The sequence below is a fragment of the Lepidochelys kempii genome, chromosome 22 (assembly GCF_965140265.1).
Source record: "Lepidochelys kempii isolate rLepKem1 chromosome 22, rLepKem1.hap2, whole genome shotgun sequence".
Classification (NCBI taxonomy): Eukaryota; Metazoa; Chordata; order Testudines; family Cheloniidae; genus Lepidochelys; species Lepidochelys kempii.
This window is the reverse complement of record NC_133277.1, coordinates 15783877-15805668: the sequence shown is the minus strand read 5'-3', so window position 1 is coordinate 15805668 and position 21792 is coordinate 15783877. Positions and strand designations below refer to the sequence as shown.

Below are 21792 nucleotides of genomic sequence, written 5' to 3'. Positions count from 1 at the left end.
TCCAAATTTGCTGCCATTCCTAATTGCAGCAAAAATGCAAAATTTTCAAAAATTTCCCATGGAATGAAAATTCTGACAAATTGTGATTTGAAGCCATTGAAATATGTCGCTTCCATTCATTTCAACTTACTCATTTAATATAATAATGTTAAAACATTATAATATAAAACATTAAGCCTGATGTATGGATACATATAATCAAATATAGTGCTGAAAATAATATACTAATCTAATATAAAAGTCCAAACATAATGAATCAGATCAACAACATGAAACGTTTTTACCTTATTGAAGCAAGAAAATCAAAACAATTTGTTTAACAGAATCATAGAAATGTAGGGCTGGAAAGGATATCAAGGGTCACAGAATTTAAGGTCAGAAGGGACCATCTAATCTGACCTTGTGTGTATCACAGGCCACCAACACCATGCAGCCACTCACACACTAAACCCCACAACCGAAATTAGACCAAAGTCTTACCGGCCTCAGGAGACTATGCTATTCTATGCTACAGGCAGAGACTAGGAGGGATGGAAGTGCACCAATGCCTGAGGATCTAAAATGGCAGGGAACTGATTAATTAATTTGACAAGGTCCCTCACCAAAGGCTCTTCAGCAAAGTAGGCAGTCATGCAATAAGAGGGAAGCTTCTCTCGTGGATTGGTAACTGGTTAAAAGATAGGAAACAAAGGGTAGGAATAAATATAAATCCATGGTACGCCCACATCTTGAATACTGCGTGCAGATGTGGTCGCCCCATCTCAAAAAAGAGATATTGGAATTGGGAAAGGTTCAGAAAAGGGCAAGAATAATTATTAGGAGTATGGAATGGCTTCTGTTTGAGGAGCGATTAATAAGACTGGCCAGGAGGCAGGGAACTGGAGGGATCTAACAAAAAGGCAGAGCTACTGATGTTGGCCCCAGTGTTCCAAGCTGAATACTAGACCTCTCTTCTGACCATAGCAACAAGCAAAGGCCTGCCAGCTCTGTGCAGCAGAAGATGGGAAATGGAACTGGCAGTTTTCTGCATCCATGTCCCGCAAAAGAAAAAGAAAAATCACATTTTAATTAGCGCAATTTAATCGCCGCATCTAAACCCTTCGCTTCCCAGCCGGCAAAATGTCAGCATCGTCTGACAGCAAAAAGGTGGCAGTCTGCCCTTGGATCCTCTTCACAGACAGACAATGTCCAAAGGGAGACGAAGGTTGCCCCCATGCAGCTAAACAGTGTCAGGGACTTGCCGGGGAACAGGGTCCTCCCGTCTATCGTGTTTGTCAATCACTCTCTAAAAGGCCAGGCGCTTGGCAGCTACAACCGGGCACAGGCTGTATCCTGTCGCAGTTTTCAGCAATGTCCTCATTGCAGGCTCCCAGGCAAAAGCAAAGGGAAATACATGCACAAGATTTTTAAGGCCAGCAGGGACCACTGTGATCATCCAGTCTGACCTCTAACATCACACAGACCAGAGAATTCCAGCTAGTGGAGACTCCACTCTGGAAAACAGCAGCTAACTGGAGCAATACATAGGGACATAATTCAGACTGTGAAATAGGCTTCAGTTTCCACAAGGTATTTTTAGCACTGTCATTTCCCTTGCTTCCTCCTTTTCCTGTTCTAACCCTCATCAGCCCTTCCAGGAGAAAACCATTTGGTGATTTATTGGACTGACCATGTCTAGATATGAGCACAGTTAAGAAATCCACTGTGCCCCTCAAACAGAACCTTGTCTGAATAGGGTAACCCGGGCTCCTGCCTAGCAATGGAAAGCAGCTCCCAATCCTAGTCCTGCTCATCTTTATTTCCCTGGGGTGAATTTCACCACCATCCCCATCCCCTCCGTGCAGAGAGCCGGCGCCTCTCAAATCCCACCTCAGACTAGGGGCCTGGCTAGAACTCCCTTTGTGTTAAAGCTGTGTTGGCACTTCCAGTGCAAAATTAAATTTCCTTTCAGTCTGAGCACAGCTACCCGGGCTTTGGTAGCTTCAACACTTCTCTGTCCAGAGCTATGAAGTCTGCTTGTCTGGTGCCTACAGCTCTCTCATCAAAGGGAGCAAACGAAATATTTACATGGTCACTTAGGTCTGTTTGCTGGGACAGAAAGCTTAAGCTGAGGGGAGATGATATTATTTATGATTTCCTGAGCTCCATGCTATACAAACATATGTTATAAGCCGGGTCAGAACCTGAGTAATGAGAGCTGCATGAGCAAATATACTGTGGCCTTCCATCATCTGGGAAGGGTGAGATACAGCCCTTGCAAACAAGTTCATCAGGAAAGATGAGTCTCCTCCCACCTGGGGCTACAGGGTTGTTTATTTATAACACTGCTTCTCAGCAACTGAGAAGACAAAGAAAGAGTCACCATCTCGGGCATGTGCAAGTTGACAAATTCATCATTATTTCAGAGTTCTCACCGGATAAAATAAGGGCCATCAAAGGCTGCTCAGAAGTTTTCATCCACCATTGTAAAGGCAATATGTGCAACAAAGACCACACTCCAGTTAACTCCCTGTCTTAGGAGCAGGGGCACTTCACTCAGAAGCCGTAAGGCATCCCTGCAAATAACCGGTAGCCCAGCCAGAGGCTCCTTTGCAAAGAAAGGCACTGCTTTTGCTGAAAGCAGCCCAGATGGGCTGCCTGAAAGGAGCACAAGGCTGGGTTTCAATGCAGCGATTCTGGGGAAAGGCAAAGCTGAATTTCTCTAAGCCTGGTGGAATGATTGCTCTTCCGTCTAAGGTTTCACCTGGACCAATGGCACTACAGAGGCTGGAGTCTGATCCAAAGCTCATTGAAAGATTCCCATTGACTTCAGTGGGCTTTGGACCAGGCCTAAAATCCGCCTTCCAAGCAAATACTTAACGAGAATTAAGTCCCGTTAATGCTTGGGCTAAAATGAAATTCTCTCTCGCAATACAGTGCATGTGGACCAGGCACTATCGAATATGGTCAATATATTGCAATTAATATCGAATATATTCTAATAATTCATAAGAATACAATGACTTAGTTGTGATGATGATGCATAGAGGACTGTTCCTCTCCCAGTTCCCCAGCGGGTCATCCCCCTTAAAATCACATTTCTTCTCTGAGGCCTGCAAGGTCCACGTATATAATTCAAAAAGAAAAACACACTGAGTCCTCTGTTTCCTGGCTCTTCTATGTCTCTCTCTGAGACTTCAAGCTCTGTCCTCATTTTGTGCCTGCACAGTGCTAAGTACAAAACAGACAAGTAGTAAGGAATTAACCTCTTGGGTGCTGCACTGCCAGGTCGGGGCCGCACACTGGTTACTGCAGCCCTCCACCATTGTTAGGGATCTAGCAAAAGGCAGAGAAACCAGCTGGCCAAGAGAAGCCACTTTTTCCCCTCCCCATCAACAAAAGATGAGCTGAAAGACCATTTCGTCCCACACTCCTCAAAACACTGGTCCCGGCTCTGCCAAACATGAGGCTGGAATAAAAGGCTCCACTTTTATTTATGTATTCACAAATATATTTGTGTCCCATTGCTGTGCCCTGTTCCAAGTTGCAAACTGATAAATACTCTACACCATTCCCGGCTCTTGAAGGGCAAGCAGAGAGGAGACCAACTGACCCCGTGTGACCACCCTCTAGGAGATCTCCCAGACAGCTGATCAAGAATCCTAGTCTAGCAGAGAAAACACCTGGCACCGTTTCCTGGAAGCTGACGATTCTGTTGCGTAACAATAAGTCAGTGCTGATCATTTGGAGGCAGTGCGGGCTCATTTGGGCCAGACAGCCTCCTGCAGTTATCTCTTCAGCATGGAGAGGACTAAACACGCCAGCAATGGGAGGAATTTACCACAGAACCTTTTCTGACCCCACACACAAACACACACAGGCCCAAATTTTCAACAGGGGCTTCTCATTCAGAGCGTTGCATCCCCAGGTTTGGATATCCAGTGCCTCTCTATAGAGGTGCTGAGCACCTCCAGCTCCCATTGTCTTCATTGGCTACTCAGCATTGGTGAAAAACAGGACGTCTCAAGTCGGACACCCAAAATCAGAGGCTGCTTTTCAAAGTCTGAGCATCTGTACCCACATACTGTAAAACTCCACTCCTGGCTCAGATATTTGTGGGCATTTCAACAAATCTGTTGTCAACTAGTATATCCGTGGCCTGGAGGGACAGGGGATGAGGGTTGAATTCATGTTCACCTCTTAACCCATCCCTAGAACCAGCTCCGTGGCGGTAAGTCCTCTGCTCAATGCCTCAAGGTGTGGAGACATCTGAGGACATAATTTGAAATGATTAGAGAAACACCCTCTCCCCTTACCCTTTTGGTGGGAAGAAGGGAGGGGAATTCTTTTAGGATTTCCCCTCCCTCACCCCAGTTGTCCATTTCAGGCATTATTTTTCCCTTAAGTCTGTTTTGTTTCCTTGTTTCATTTGCAGTGGCAGCTGCTGGTATGAAAGTGGGATGTTGGAATAACGGACACATAACTGCACCATATGCTCTGTGTCTATTTCCAGCAGTGGGTGGGAATCACAGGGCCTCAATTCCTGCTTACGCTAAGGACCCTGTGCACCACTCTGATTCCTGTAAAAGCTCCCCATTTAAGGGAGGAATGGAAGCAGGAAGCTCTGTGGGAGACGTGGGAATGATTGTATGGACCCTGCTGGAGTTACATCTGGTGACAAACAGAGGTGTGTAGCTTTTGCATCCACTTCCATCTCCCAGATGAAATTACTACCATGGAAGCACATACACATGGGTCAAATCCAGCACTCCCACCCCCAAGCCTTCAAAAACATGGGTCAGACCCCAAGAATAACCAGTGTTGGGTTCTTTGTGTTTGCCCTCAGGCCCTGGAGACTTTCGGATTCACGTCCTCCAGCTTTTCTCAGCAAACACGTGAACTAGAAATATATTTACTTTTAAAAAAATGAAAGTTGAGATTTTCCTACAATTGCCTGACTCCAAGAGCTAGTGATTGAAGAAACAACATCTAATACTGTGAGACTCAACATAAAATTGCAAGAGTTGGTGACTCTACAAATCCATCCCACCTGTTGACCATGTCAGGGGTGAATTGGAGCTCACAGTTTTAAGCTTTTTCACCACTCCATGTCACCCTGCTCCCCATGTTATTCACTGGCAAGTCCCTGCCTTGCAGCAAGGTAGCAATGTTTTGCTTCTGATTCCTAATGGCCAGCTGGAGGGGCATCCAGCCCACCTTGTTCTTAACATTCATGTCTGCTTTGTGCTCCAGAAGGTTGAAGGTGCTCAGGAAGGCACCCCGCTGGACCGCGAGGTGGAGAGGGGTCAACTCTGATTTCTCAATGATGTTGGGGTCCACCTTACTTCTCAGGAGCTCACAGACCACAGACTTTTTGCTGTAGTGGGTGGCCATATGAAGAGGTGTCCAATCCATGCCTCCTTTGACATTCAGTTTAGCGTGGTTGTCTCTTAGCAGACAGACAATTTTGATGCAGCCCTTAAAACAAGCCAGGTGTAGGGGGGTCCACCCTTTGTCCATCCTCAAGTCCATATTGGCCCCGTATTTGATCAATTTCTCGCATATCAGGTATTTCCCCTTCACCACGGCCATGTGCAAGGCACTGTAGTGATTCTCATCCAGGCCATTGACAGATGCCCCACTCTTCAGCAGGTATTGGACCACCCTGAACTTACCCCTCTCCACAGCAAAGTGCAGCGGGGTCCGGTGGTTCTTCTGCTTCCTCTCCAGGTCAGCTCCTTAGCTGGCCAGGAGTTTCACAAGGCTGACGTGCCCGAAGCAAGCTGCCATGTGGAGGGCAGTTCTCCCATCATTCTCCTGGCAGTTGGGGTCAGCCTAGCAGGAAAGCAGCACCCGAGCCACGTTCTCGAAGTTGTTCTGAGATGCCAAGTGGAGTGGAGTCCAGCCTTCACATTCTTGGGAGTCTGCCCGCGCCTGGTGGTCCAGCAAGAGGAGCGCAATCCTGTCATCCCTGTTCTGAGCCGCGAAGTGAAGAGGGGACCAGCCGTCTTTGTCAGCCACGTTGACATCCGCGCCGTGCTCTATTAGAGCTGAGCAGATCTCTGGTGACCTCTTCTGGACAGCCACGATGAATGGGGTGTAGCCACAGTCCAGCTGGCTGTCCACGTTGGCCTCCCGACTCAACAGAAACTTCACCTTCTCCACATTTCCTTGAACCACCATGAGGTGAAGCAGGGTGAGGCCATTTTCCTGGGCCCTGCGGACTTCCTTGGACATTATGAAGCTCTCCAGGCCCTCGATCTCGCTGGTGGGGGAATGTGGGAAATCAGTCTCTAAGGACAGAGGAAATGGAGTGTGAGAAAGAGAAAGCAACTGAGTGATACAACAGCTTGAGAGCTCCCAAACTACGGTGTGCATAGCACTGGGGAATTCTGGATGCCCACAGCTCAAAACAAAACCCAAGCATGTGGATCTGCAGGGTCTAAAACCAAAGGAAATGCACCTGCCTGCCAGTCTGCTATGGGACAGAGCTGTATGGGTAAGAGCAAAGGAAACACTTGGCATCTCTCTCACGAGGACTTTATATTTGTTCTTTTTTTGGTTTGCACTTTTCCTTAACCTGAAATTAAAAATCACCCAGTCCGAAAGCCATGGATTGCTTTTTTGTATGGAGACTATCATAGGGGAAAGATGGGAAACAGGGCTGTTCTGTTCTCTTGCCCACTTGATTCTCATCTAAGGTTTATGAGCAACAGTGCCCTACTCACCACTACTCCTTGTGTCTTGGGAGAGGATGGATCCTTGTCTTTGGTTCTTGTTTTCAGGAAGGAGAGATAATAGGAGAAGAACATTATGGACAGTTTGTTATTTGCAATTTACCATTTGTGTGTTTCATGTTCTTCCCATTTAGCGCGCTAGGATTTTGTGCCATCATTTATGCATAATATTGGGGGGGGGTGTTTATTGTTACCTGAATATGGCTTCTTCTGCATAAGAACCTCCCAAATGACAATCCCGAAGCTGCAGCAATGAAAGATCACCAGCAGCCGTCCATGTGGCATCCTTTTCTTAAATAAAAATTAATCTCACTGCTTGGTGGGATACTCTCATCTTCCCCGGGAATGGACAGATTAGGGAAGAGGCTATTCAGATGAATCTTATCACAAGGGAACCAGCCCCCATGCCTCCAAAGGGGAGGATTTCCCAAACCATCACAGAAACCTCGGACAGCCCAGCACTGCCAGGTTGCTCCAATGCCAGAACTGAGGTTTCTCACTGTAATGGATTGCTCCACATGACAGCCACTGCAAGAATCAGGCTCTGAGCCCCATGGTTTTGACCCAGTTCCCATTTGGAACCTATGCTTGTCGACGCCAAAGTCCCAGCATTCATTTGACCCTGGGATGATTCTTCGTTTCTTGTTCCGCAGTGTGTCTGCTAAACAGCTGGTGCATTTCAGGGATGGGTAAAGGGTCCCCCTATATCTAGTTTGGGATGTAAGGAACAAGGGGAACTGAAGTCATTGGCCTTTCTCCAGTATGGCACCCCATACTGACCAAAGCTAAGCTGATACCCAAATGCAAAGCCCGAACAGAACCTCAATTGCTTCAGTACCAGCATAACTCTAAGCAATGCCTGTTGAGCAAGAGATCCCATGCTGCCTGCATTGTGGCTTAATATTATTCCTCTCCTCCAACCGCTCTTGCTGACCTAACAGGGTGTGATGGAACCGGAGGCAATGCAGCATACAAGTCGTGCCGGGTCAGAACTGTACAGAAATGCAGTTGGTCGGAGCCAGATGACTCCCCACAGATGAACTCACCTTGATGAGGAGTAAGCAGCACATGTCGCTCTTGGCATGTTCCCCACCAAGTACATTATGCAAGGAAGAGAGCCAGAATGTAAACAAAATTAGGCGATGCACAATCACTCTCACGTCATGCAGGAGTGAGATGGCAACTCTGGCTGACCCCTGAACAGATATCCTCAGCTGCTGCTGCCTTCCACCCAGTCACTCTGTACGCAGCCCTTACCTATACACATCGTATTCGGTTCCTGGAGGCCTGGTGCTCTGGAGAAACATTTCAGGCGGGATGTAGCTCAGGGTGCACCTCAAGGCTGATCTCTCAATGTACTGCATCCGGCTCACTTGCTCCATCCAAGTGGACAACCTGAAGTCTGAAATCAGGGCCAGTTATAGCCTCCCTTTTGATCACCCAGCACACATCCCTCTCCCTGCTTGCTCTAAACAGCTGTACCCTAGATGGCTACAGACAGAGGGAAGGTTTTGTGATTAAGATGTGGGGAATGAACTCCCAGGCCTGTTAAATCAGGGAGAGATTTGCCATTGAGCTTGATGGGGGCCAGGATTTTACCCTGGATTGGCACTGACTTGCATTCAATTCCCAGCTATGCCACAGACTCCACATTTGATCCTGGGAAAGTCATTTATCTCTCTGTCTCCATTCCCAGTCCCACCTTGTACGTTCTATCCGTTACTTCCATCCTCTCTTTACTTTGTCTATTTCAGCTGTCAGCAAACCAGGGCCGGGGCTGTCCCTTGTTATGTGTCCGTCTCTGATGTTCTTTGGGGTCTCTAAGCAAAACAATAAATAGCACTGATAACAGAGAGAACCCATTCCTATGCACACAGACCTAATGCCTTACCTTAACGTGCACATTCCCATCTAGAAGGATATTCCCTGGTTTTAAGTCTAAATGAAGTAAAGGTGGTGTCATGTTATGCAGGAAATTCACAGCCAACCCCATCTCATGGATAATGTGGAACTTGAGCTGCCAGGACAGTTTGTGGGTGGGGAACACTGTCTCCAAGGACCCCTGGGCCATGTGTCCCATCACTATCCCCAGTGGGCTGTTGCAAATCCCATAGATGGAGACGATATGGTGCAATTTTATTTTCTCCATCTTGGCAGCCTCTTCGACAAGGCAGTTCATGCTGGTTCTGCAGGGAGCATAGAACGGAGAGATATCAGTGCGGATTCACAGGCAGCATGATAGGGCTGCAGCCCAGAGCACACCCAAACTCCCCGAGCAGACTGGCCCTGTACACCCATCCACCTCCAGGATCAATGACAACACTCCGAAGCAGCAGCCTGTCTCCCAGGCTAGCGTGACCCTGCAGATGGCATCTGGAAATGTGTTGCTCTGTTGCAGGCCAAGTTCTAAGCCAAGTTCTGCTTTAAAGGCCATGGGTTTCCATAACCAGCTGGCAACTGTACATGCCAAGTATCTAAATGAAATAGGTCAAAGCATATGGACTCCCAGCCTTCAAATAATGCCATACCGGGGACCCAGCTCTCAGACCAGTTCACAACCTTCCCATCAGTTATCTCACAAAGCCTCTGGGTGTTGCTGCCGCTATGCCTTGATTAAATTCATAAATCACACCCACTGTGTCATTCAAGTCTATGCACCTCCCAACCCATTTGACCAGTCTGGATGTTCCCGGCATGTTCAAGGCAGCAGAGCAGTTCATGTCAAAAATTCAGTTACACAGGCAGGTTGGGAATGAATTGCATAGGGGCACTAGTACTCTCAGACCCAACAAAAAGCAAAGAGAAATCTAGACAAAGGATTTGCTAGTATGAACAACACAGTTAAACTCAGCTGCGTTCAGGGCAATGTCTTTCATGTTTCAGGCCAGGTTTACAATAGAGCCCAAACTCCAAAGCCCTGGTGTGGCATGCAGACAGGTATACACACATGCAGATGAGAGCTGGCACGGGCATTTTAGCACTTTTGGAAGTCTGGCCCTCAGTGTACTCCAGACACTATCCAAAGTGAAGTCTTCCAGTCACGGGTATCACAGGCCAGATCATGCCACAGCTGAATGTAGGTACTCAGGGAAATCAGGGGAAGTAAGCCACAGCCGAGATCCCCTTTTGTGGCTTCTCTGCATCTCAGCTTGGTTGTCCAGTGTTAGCCCAAGAGCAGGTGGGTGCGGAGAGAGGCAAAAGGTGTTTTGAACCTGGGTTCTGCCCCCATCCCAGGAGCCACCTGGCTCATGCAGCCCGGGAATAAGCTGCGCCCTGAAGCAAAGGATGCTGCCGATTCCTGTCCCCGATGAGCAAAGGGGAAGCAGAGAATGAATTTTACCTCACTGAGTCACAGTTCCTTCCTTGGGCTCCTCCCGGGGCAGTGCAGCTATGCACTGCCTGTACCAGGGCTAGGAGCAATGGCTCAGTCTAGGTCTGAATTACAGAGAGAGAGAGAGAGATGGACAGGCTAAGCTGTGGTTTGGGATGGGATTTGAAATCAGCTGGCCAGTCTGTAACAGCAAGGTTGTACTGATGCGAAGGAGGTGGGTTTCGTTCCCCGCCCAGTGACACTCTGAGACAGAACAGAGAGGAGGCGCTGGCAGAGGCTAGACAAGCTGGGGGAGCAGAGAGAAACTGAGCTGTATGCCCCAGTCTGTCTGTATCCCTCTGTTGTCTCTTGTTTCATACTTAGATTGTCAACTCTTTGGGGCAGGGACCATCTTTTCGTTCTGTGTTTGCACAGCGGGATCCTGGTCTGTGCCTGGGCCCTAGAGGCTACGGTAATAACAAACAACCACCACCACCCTAAAATGCTCCCAGTGCAGGGTTCTCAAGCTTCTCCCCTCCACTACACCAAGCCCCTGCTCTGGAAAGGCCTCCAATCCAAATCTGAGACTCTTTCCTGTTTCTTGTCCCCATAGCACTCCCCACCCCAATCGGCGCTCTGGACTCCAGAGTCTCCTGAGTGAGTAGAACAGGCTGGCAGTCAGTCCTCAGGCACCGCCCGTTCCACTCTCCAGGTCAGTGCACAGGGAGGTTGGCGCCTGTTCTATTTGTTGCCACCCACATGTGGCCATGTCTCCCATCTTCCCCCTACCTCAGCCCCCCTTTCCTCCTGACAGGTGAGTCTAGCTGAAGTTAGTAAGCTCACTGACAAATGACACCTCCAGTTTGAGTGACTGGTGCAGAGAGGTCACGCTGACACAGAGTGTGAGCGGATAGGAGTCACTACCAAATGCCTCCGTTCATTACTGATCTGTCAGGAATTGCAACCTCATGGCTCCTGGCCAGGTACTCAGGTGACTTTTAAAGGCTCTCTTGAAACCTGCTACTCTGTCTCTTTACAACAGGGGTTTCTTCTAGCTAATTCTTTGAATGGTTTGGAACCTTTTCTCTTCCTCATCTTGGGGCCTGTATGGAATACAACGGTCCATCTAGCCCCATATCCTGTCTTCCGACAGTGGCCAATGCCAGGTGTGTGAGAGGGAATGACCAGAATAGGGTAATTATCAAGTGATCCATCTCCTGTCATCCAGTCCCAGCTTCTAGCAGCCAGAGGTTTAGAATCATAGAATATCAGGGTTGGAAGGGACCTCAGGAGGTCTTCTAGTCCAACCCCCTGCTCAAAGCAGGACCGATCCCCAACTAAATCATCCCAGCCAGGGCTTTGTCAAGCCTGACCTTAAAAACTTCTAAGGAAGGAGATTCCACCACCTCCCTAGGTAACCCATTCCACTGCTTCACCACCCTCCTAGTGAAATAGTTTTTCCTAATGTCCAATCTAAACCTCCCTAAACCACTGCAACTTGAGACCATTACTCCGTGTCCTGTCATCTGTTACCACTGAGAATAGTCTAGATCCATCCTCTTTGGAACCCCCTTTCAGGTAGTTGAAAGCAGCTATCAAATCCCACCTCATTCTTCTCTTCTGCAGACTAAACAATCCCAGTTCCGTCAGCCTCTCCTCATAAGTCACGTGTTCCAGTCCCCTAATCATTTTTGTTGCCCTCCACTGGACGTTTTCCAATTTTTCCACATCTTTCTTGCAGTGTGGGGCCCAAAACTGGACACAGGACTCCAGATGAGGCCTCACCAATGTCAAACAGAGGGGAACGATCACGTCCCTCTATCTGCTGGCAATGTCCCTACTTATACATCCTAAAATGCCATTGGCCTTCTTGGCAACAAGGGCACACTGTTGACTCATATCCAGCTTCTCATCCACTGTAACCCCTAGGTCCTTTTCTGCAGAACTGCTGCCTAGCCATTTGGTCCCTAGTCTGTAGCGGTGCATGGGATTCTTCCATCCTAAGTGCAGGACACCCAGAGCATGGGGTTGCATCCCTGACCATCTTGGCTAGTAGCCATTGATGGACCTAGCCTCCAGGAACTTATCTTGTTCTTTTTGGAACCCAGTTATATTTTTGGCCTTCACAAAATCCCCTAGCAACAAGTTCCACAGGCTGGCTGTGCGTTGTGGGAAGAAGTACTGCTTTATGTTTGTTTTAAACCTGCTGCTGATTAATTTCATTGGGTGGCCCCTGGTTCTTGTGTTATGTGAACATGATTTATTCCTCTATAACACTTCAAACAGAGGGAATGTGCAAGCAGACAGAGGGCTTCCATCTTGCTTACACAAAGGTCTTTTTCTGCCTCTCTGGCAGCATAAAAAAGGAGCCTGAAAATAGGTGCAATCTGCCCTCTGACAATACCCAGCTGATGTAGAAACTGCATAAAAGCTCTATAGCACTCCTACGTTCAGCCCCTGCAGTTGGGGGCAGATCTCGGGCATGGCCAGAGACACTGTGGTTAGTCTCTGTATCCCAGGGGCCATGGAAGCAGAGCATAAATTAGAGCAGCCCCAAGGTTGCTCTGAGTTAAACTAAGGGCTAGGAAGACTCCCTTGCATAACCCGAGAATATGGAGGGTGCAAAGGTGGCTTAGTTCAAAAACAGAGTAATTTAAATCCCAGAGAGATCCGTGCAGTGTATACTAAAGGGGCACATTGATAAGTAGTTAATCCAAACTTAGATATTCAAGTATTTTTTAAACCCTAGTCACAGTGGAAAAATTGTAATGATTTTTCTTTATTACTTCTCTCCTGCTCCTCAAAATGTAACTATCTTTTTGTTTGCATGTGAGGACTCCTCTGTGGTTTATCTACAGAGCTGTGCTAGTTTATGAAAACCATTAAATAAAAGTTACTGGGAATGCCTCTAAACAAAAGTAAAACAGACTCTTCTGACTTCATTTCCCAAGTGGAGTGAAATACAAACAAACAAAGAGCATAAGCAATGCAAACTCAAAGAGAGACAGCTAGTGCTCAGATTAAATGATCTGAGACATCATTAGCAACATAGAAAAAGGGAGGTTTATATAATATGTACAAATGTGCGAGAGAGATTTAACCTCACAGAGTCCTACCAACATGGAGCTTATAACTGGTGAGGGTCAGCAACTTTGATACTTTTTCATCAGGACTCCATGAGTTACAGACACACTCTCAGCACTGGCTTGGAATTACCTGTCTTTGCTCTGGGTCTATCCCAATGCTGAGGGTTAATGACATGGTTCCTCCTCCATCGGTCCATGCAGGGAGCTGAATTAAAGTCTCTGCAAGTGAGAGTCTTGACAAGGAGTTACTGGGAAGGCAGATGCGCACAGCAAGGAGCACCGGGAGTGTGGAAGGCAGGGCTCGTACATGAGCACAGAGCATTGTAACTAGGAGCTCTCTGGGCCTAGCAAAGACACCTGGAATTTATACTTGTCTGTGCTGCCCTTCTTCTTTGTTCCATCCACCTTTAACCCTCTCTAAGCACTGGCTAAAAATCTGCAAACCCAGGGATTTAACGTTAGGCATCTAAATCCATAATTGGATATTTAAACAGAAGCAGCCCAATATTTGAAAACGTTCTCAGCTCCCACAAAGCCCACCAATGTCAGGAGGAGTGGCAGGTGCTCTGCACATGGGGAAATCACTTAAGGCATGGCCAGAGGCTGTTATGGAGGCACCTACATAGATTTTGGCCTCCAGGTTTCAATGTTTGGGCCAGTTTTCTTTGTATTAAATATAGAGCTATGTTCATTTTGTGCATGCACATATGCACACAAAGGAGAGAAAGCAGATAGGATTTCATCTAACAGTTAAGTTTCCTAATCCCTTCTGCTGCCAAGGAAATGATTCCGCTCCACAGGGGGCAGGTGGAGAAGCTCTGAGAGCCCTTTTCCTTAGAGCTTTGTTACCAACTCAAGGCAGCTGGGGCCCTATGGCAGGTTGATTGACACCTCAGACTGAGTTCTGAGGGACTGGGGAGTTACCTGTCTGAGCTGGAATCCGGCAGCAGACACTGGGAGCATTTCACAGCATAGACCATCCTCCACTGCTTGTGCTTCACTTGGTACACCTGCCAAAGCCTCCACTCGCCACCCTGACCCACTCCCCTTCAAAATCCTCCTTATTAAAAATGGTTAAGCTGCCCAAGCACCAGTCCATTTCGAAGCCACGAGGAAGAAAGCAGCCCTGCCGGCTGCCTCCTGCTTGTCTGGAACCCAGGGAGAATGCTTCCTGCTACTCATTTGCATGAGGAGGAGGGTGGGGAGATATGTGAGATTTGTGTGCCGTGTTATACACTGCCAACAGCTGGGTCCTAAATGTGACTCTTAATTGTCTGCCAAGGAATCATGTTAACAAATCCTAGGTCACAACAAACCCTGAGCAGTGCTCAAATGCTATGGCATTGACACCAGGAGTACCCCTGGCCCACATCCTCAAAGAGAGTTAGGCTCCAAACATCCATTGATTTCAATGGAAGCCTAAATACTTTTGGGGATCTGGGCCTCTGTCTTTAGGTTTTTATAAGGTTGCCCATCCCTCTGGTATTTGAGTGCATATGGATAGATACAGTGGAAACTGCAATGCAAAGAGGAACCAGGCAGATAACCCTTTTGCACCAAAACTGCACTGTCGATAGACATAGGTGTGTGCTGGGTTGAACAGGATCTTGGATTTGCAGCTAAGAGAGTCGTCGCGGGACTCTCAACTCCTCACCAGGAGGTTTGCAGGTCAAAGGTAAAGGGGGGGGGTATTTAAATCCAGAAGGTTCCAGCGCTGCAGATTTGCAGTGTTCCACCTGACAAAGGGGAAACACAGGGGTAGGGGCTGCAAGTAAGGGACTATGAAAAATACTCCAGGTGACAAAGGAGAAGACAAATGAGAATGGCTCAGCGCAGGCCCACGGGGAACGCTGGAGCATGAACCTGAGAAAGTGTTAAAAGAAGTACAGAGAGAGAAAAAAGAAAGGGCTGTTACCTAAGGGATTAACCTGATATTCAAGTGCCTGAGAAGCAAGGGGCATTTGAGGAGATGAAAGAAGACTCCTGAGAACTGGTCGGGAGGGGGGTTAACCAGAAACTGTGTGAACTCTGGTGTTCCGAACAAATTATCTACATTTTGCCAATCTAAATATTGTTTCAATAGGCTAGGGTGCCCTGCTGCATCTCTTCCTGCATAAACTATGCTGTCTTGTGCTTCTAAGCAGCTACCATGCCTCAAACATGGCTGCCTTTCAATGGAGAATGAAGTAATGCCCATTTATAATCACATAGGGCCTGATTTTCACTGGCACTAAGCTCTGGCAGCATAGAGGGGCCTTAAAGAGGGCATAGACCCCAGTATCAATGAGGATCAAGCCTATCATTTGTAATCAGCCATTTATAAATTGGGTGAAGGGCTTTTTGTTCCATCTTCTCCTGGAGAGAGCCTGCTGCCTTAAATGGGGAGTAGATCTTTGCAGCATGCTCTTAGGTATCCCATCCACCACAAATGCATCTGGATTGCTGAGACTATACTTCAGATGCCTGGATAGACACGTACCTGCCAAAGCAGACACAGGTGTGTGTTGCATGATACGTGACTTTCACTGCTACCTAGCAGAAGCAGGCAGCTTCTCCGTCTTTGTCTCCTGATTCTGGTTGAGGTTCTCAGGTGTGTTTACATTTCTGAGGCCAACACCCCTGGCAATGGAATCCTTGCCTCTTGCACAATGGGACTGCACATGTTTTCTGCTTCTCAGAAGAACAAATGTGGTTTCATGGCATGCTACAGATTGTTGCTGGGTTTCCTTGGCAGCTCTCCATCTGGCTGGATCCCCATCGGAGCTCCCCCAAGCTGAATCTTTCACCCTGTTGACTCACTTCCTCCTGAGAAAGATTCCCCTTGACTTCAACAGGCTTTGGAAGGTCAGGTTTCATGAGACTCAGAACTGAAATCTGGGGTTGTCATTCTTTCACTATAAATAGGGTTTCCCTATAGCCAGATTGACTGTGTGGAGTACCACTGCCTTAGAGGCTACAGGCAGAGACTGAACATCTACATTGCAATTTTACAGCCTAAGTTAGCTGACACTGGCCAGCCATGGTTTTTAGTTGTGGTGTAGACATACCATAAGACACAGTCTTTAAGAGGCTCACTGCCTGGTCCTAATGCTTTCAGCCAGGAAGGTCCTAGATTATAAGACTAAACAGATGTTCCAAGTACAACCGTGATCTCACTACTAGTGCCACAGCAACAACATGCATCTAAAAAAGATAATTATTCCTTTAAGACTCAATATTGATTAAAACTTTCCTGACAACTCCTCATGAATGACAAGTTCTGCATTAGGGCTTGTCAAGGTTCCCTCCCCACTCTGAACTCTAGGGTACAGATGTCAGGACCTGCATGAAAAACCCCCTAAGCTTATTTTTACCAGCTTAGGTTAAAACTTCCCCAAGGTACAGACTATTTTACCTTTTGCCCCTGGACTTTATTGCTGCCACCACCACGCGTCTAACAAATATATAACCGGGAAAGAGCCTGCTTGAAAACGTCTTTCCCCCCAAAATCCTCCCAAACCCCACACCCCCTTTCCTGGGGAAGGCTTGATAAAAATCCTCACCAATTTGCATAGGTGAACACAGACCCAAACCCTTGGACCTTAAGAACAATGAAAAAAACAAAAAGGTTCTTAAAAGAAGAATTTTAATTGAAGAAAAAGTAAAAGAATCACCTCTGTAAAACCAGGATGGTAAATACCTTACAGGGTAATTAGATTCAAAACATAGAGAATCCCTCTAGGCAAAACCTTAAGTTACAAAAAGACACAAAAACAGGAATATACATTCCATTCAGCACAACTCATTTTATCAGCCATTTAAACAAAACAGAATCTAACGCATATCTAACTAGATTGCTTATTAGCCCTTTACAGGAGTTCTGACCTGCATTCCTGCTCTGGTCCTGGCAAAAGCAACACACAGACAGAGAGAACCCTTTGTTTTCCCCCCCTCCGCCTTTGAAAGTATCTTATCTCCTCATTGGTCATTTTGGTCAGGTGCCAGCAAGGTTATCTTTAGCTTCTTAACCCTTTACAGGTGAAAGGGTTTTTTCCTCTGGCCAGGAGGGATTTAAAGGTGGTTAGCCTTCCCTTTATATTTATGACAGGGTTGTATTCACCAATGCACTCTGGCTGGTTTGCCTCACTCCCCTGACACAAAGCAGCTGTAAGTCTGGGTGAAATGGTGAATTAAACCGGGTTTAAAGATGCATTGTATTGCTGTAGCAGCACAAAGAAGGCAGAGCCTCCTGGTTTATCTGACCCATCCTCTTCAGATCAAAACCAGACACTTCCTCACCTTTATGGTGTGGTGTAAAGGGCCATTGTTTTTATGAACATATGTTCTCTTTTTTTCCTTCGCATTCCTGGGCATTGCCATTCCCAAGCGTGTCTTCCCAGACAGTGACAAGCATGTTAAACAGTGCTGGAAGGCAAACAGAGTGAGTATTTGCCTTTCAGCACCTGTTTGCAAACTCAGGTGGATGAAGCTAAAAGGTGTTTCGGCTCATGGTGAATTAGCGCATTTGACAAAAGGCAAAACAGAAATCAGGCCGCAGCATTTTAAATCAAACCTCTGAATGCTAAAGCCTGAGGATTTTGGCTTCAGAGCACAGACCAAGGGTGGCATTTTTGGTCAAGCCAATTCTGATTAGGAGTTACAGGTAGGAAGAATCTCTGCTTGGAGAATGAATAAGATAGCTGTCAAGTGGGAGCAGTTTATCGAAAGCAATATAGGAGATTTAAAAAATGTAATCTACTTTGATATTCTAAAGACTGGCGTATAAGATACTGAATATATAAAATATCATTTTGAATGATGATTTTGTAATATGGAAACAAAACATCGGTCACTGTTCAGGCTCCAATTCAGTAAGGTTCTGAAGCACATGCTTTATTGTCAGTCTACTTCAATGCGAGCTAAGCACATGCTTCAAGTTAAGCAGGTGCTTGAGTGCTTTGCTGAATCAAGGACTTAAACATTTCATAGGTGTGTGTGTGTGTGAAAAATTATTAGCATGGGGGTAAAAAAAAAGAGATGAGGAAAAGACTAAACAACATAGGTGGAAGATTCTTTGAACACACCCATGCTTAGCTCTGCTCACGCAAGCAGTTGTAGCGACATCAGTGAGACTGCTTGTTTGAGTAAAGTGAATATAATTGCGTTTGCAGGATATTCTCCTAGGTGGATTATATGTGTTAAAAAGCAAAGACCCTTACCCCAGTATATGAGAGTGACAACAGCTCTTCTATTCTGTTTCAACACTACAAACTTGTCTTTGATTTTACAATTATTTCATATGTGGTTAGACATTCCGCTCCCAATGAAACTGCAGAAAGCTCCTCTGCATTTTGATAAGGGACCAAAAAGGCCACTCGTTATGGAGCAGATGTCAAAAGACGCAGCAAAGGACGCTAATTGGAGACTCACCTATTCCTGGTTCTGCTGTGCGATTTTCAGCAAGCCACTTCATTTCTCTGTTCCCCCTCCTACAACTTCTTTATTTAACCTGCAAACGCTTCAGGGCAGACTCTCTCTTACTCTGTGTACATACAGCAGCTAACACAATGGGGCCCTGATCTCCCCTGGGGCCTCTAGCCCTTCCCTGCCTCTAGCCCTTCCCCATTTTATTTTAAACGTTAATCCTTCAAGGAGGGATGAACAAATAGGGCTGAGCGGCTCCTTCCTTCCTAAGTCTGCCACACACAAGGAACTCGGGGCATATTATCAAGTCAGCTTTTCCTTTTGTTAACTTTACTACATGAAAGGGAAGGAAGACAGGTCTTGAATCAGGAGCAAAAAGAATCACTCACCAGACAGACCAAGCAGCCCAGCAACAATCAGAAAGAAGACAGGGAATTTCTCCTGCATTTTGCAGAGCAGCTTCTGATTCAGCCCCATAGACTTCGAAGTACTGACAATTTGCTCAGACAGGTAGCAGCTGTCCCAGGAGATGCTGCTGCGCTCCCTTTCAGCAATGGGCTTTGCACAGTTTTGCTCCCTATGGGCAGAGTATTGGGTTACTTTAGATCAGTTTAGGCCAAGGAGTAGCCAATAACCCCATCCAAAAAAGGCTGCACCAACTGGGACATGCTGATTGATAACAAAGGGAGTGGGGCAATGACAAAGTAAGAGGGTCCCTGTCATGCTATTTTTCTATCCCAGCTTATTTTGAGATGAGCAGGAGCTGGGCTCACAGAGGTGGGACTGATTCTTTCAATACAGTTTTTTTCTGCCTCAGCACAAGTCATCATTTCCCAGGACAGTGGTTGGTTTCAGGGGGGCCGTGAGCAGGTTTCAGGGGGGCCGCCAAACGGACCAGCGTTAGACTCACTGGGGCCCAGGTCAGAAAGCCAAAGCCCCACAGCATGGTACTGAAGCCCGGAGCCCCAGGCCCTGCCACCTGGCGCTGAAGCAGAATCCTGAGAAACTTAGCTTCTCTGTGCCCCCAGTGGTTTGGGGCCCTGGGCAATGCCCTGCTTGTGCCCCCTTAACGCTGGCCCTGGCTTTTGTATGCAGAGAACCAGATGTTGTGGCACAGGTCGGGTCAGGGGGGCTCTCAGGAAAAGGTTGAGAAGCCCTGTCCTAGGAGACTTTACTTATTTCAGAGCTGTTATCTGCACACGAGCGTAGATTGAAAAACCAAGCATGGGGACCTGATTCTCTGTTGCCCTGCAATTTACATCTGTGACAAAAGGGTATAAAACACTATTGTTCTCATGGGGGAGCATTTTGTACTCACTTTTCAGTGTTATAAATGACTGCAGGTGAGTCAGGTCCTTGGTGTTTAGCTCTGTTGCGTACCTGGATACGGAGGGGGTCAGTGCCACTCCACGAACTAACGCAGATCAGCGTGAATCAGGATCTACCCAAAGGCCTCTTTATATTTTTTTATTTTTAAATTATTTTTTGAAAAGATCCCTTTACCTGAAATCTTTTTTTTTGATTTTGGATCAGGAAACTAGCAAACTCCTGATTCTTCATGCCAAATCTAGCATCAATGGAACATCAAGGCTGAGAAATCAGACAAGCAATAGTCAGAATTAAAGTTGAAATTATGCCTTTTGGGAGCATATTGCCTTAAAACATGGTCTCTCCTTTTACCATTATAAAATACTCATCAGTCAATACAATACACAATATAATACAGACCAACATTTCTCATGCAATCTTACAAAGGGTGAGCTACAATGCAACCCAGGCATGGTCGGATTTTCAGAATGGCTGAGCACCCACAGATCCCATTGAAGTCTCTAGGAGCTGCATCAAACTGGGAGCTCAGCATCTCAGAAAGTCAGCCTTGCACAGGCTTCAGACTTGACATTATTTTCAGTCTCAGAGATCTATAGAGCAAGTCAAGCTCTGCAGGAAATCATTTCAATAGTTGTAAAGTCATTAATGCCTAGCGTCAGCAAGTTGAAACTTTCCTTTAGCCTTTTCTTCAGCTCCCAGCTAAAGCAATCCAGATCCAGTCCTGCCTCTCTAACCCCAACTTTGCTTTGCACCTGAGCGTGGTGAGCAGCTCTCCCTGCTCCTCCAATCCTGCCCCACCACGCCCAGCTCTGCTGGTGCACCTCCCATGCCCTCTGTACCAGCTGTCCTAATCCGTGCCCATCACACAGCGCTGCCAACACATTTCAGTCCTTTTATGCATGACCTGTGCTGTTCCAGTCCTGCTCGTTTGACTAGCATCCCGTGATGCAGGAAGAACTGCAAGAAAAGGAATTGTTAGAGGCTGAGAGGCCATGCTGAGCTGGTCGCTCTTGAAACCAGACCCTCTTTCTATCATTCAACTCATCCTGCCAGCTACTGTGCTTGCTCCTCGCCCAAACGAAAGAAAGGGGGACTGTAGACTGGAATCGCGTCCTCCAGGAGCGTTTTCTGATGGTCAGAACAGGAGACTAAGGCTCTGGATACACAACAGAGCTTGCAGCTGCGTCACTGCAGAACTGCTAGTGCAGCCACTCAAAGCCGACGGGAGAAGCTCTCCCAACGACTTAATTACTCCAGCCCGCGAGCCGCGGTAGCTTGTTGGTGGGAGAAGCTCTCCCACCAACATAGTGCTGTACACAGGGGCATTTAAGTCAGTGTAACTGACATCACTCACAGGATGGCTTATTCACCCCCCCGAATGACATAACTTATACCGACCTAAGCCGTAGTGTCTAATAGCCTCAGTTCTAATACTTGTTTTGAGACCTTGGGCCTGAGTTTTTCTCTCTGTGATATGGGGATCATCATAGATACCTACATTCCCTGGGTGTTCTGAGGCTCAGTTACTCAAATGCTTGTAAGATTCTTTTAAGATCCTCAATTAAACTATATAGAATACGGGTGGCCAAACTTGCTGGCCCTCCAAGCTGTATATGACAATCTTCAGAAGTTCAAGAGCCGGGGTGTCCCTGCCACGGCTTAGGGCTTCAGCCCTGTGGGAGGGCATCATGGGGCTTCGGCCCTGCAGGAGGTGCCTGCCGGGGTTCGGGGCTTCAGCCTCACTCCTGCTGAAGCCCCGAGCTGCAGCAGACACACCCCACAGGGCTGAAGCCCCGAGACTCCCTTCCCCACTGGATAGAAGCCAGAGGCAACATATAGGGGGGCACGTGCCCTGCTGATTTTTGCCAGGGTTTGCCGGACCCGCTTGGTCACATGGTGCCATCAGGCTCCCACCCTGCACAGCAGCTGCTGGAGCCGGCAAGCTGGG

The 21792-nt window shown here is 47.2% G+C and overlaps 1 protein-coding gene across 1 annotated transcript; it reads right to left on the bottom strand.

Annotated features, from left to right (window-relative positions):
- Positions 1-246: 246 nt before the first annotated feature.
- ANKK1 (ankyrin repeat and kinase domain containing 1) lies at positions 247-18990 on the bottom strand. The gene is given in 6 exon segments (XM_073320934.1): positions 247-6223; positions 6226-6272; positions 6708-6753; positions 7974-8126; positions 8609-8902; positions 18905-18990. Coding segments are annotated over 5 exon segments (1689 nt in total). The 5' UTR covers positions 8896-8902; positions 18905-18990; the 3' UTR covers positions 247-5067.
- Between the last annotated feature and the right edge of the window lie 2802 nt (positions 18991-21792).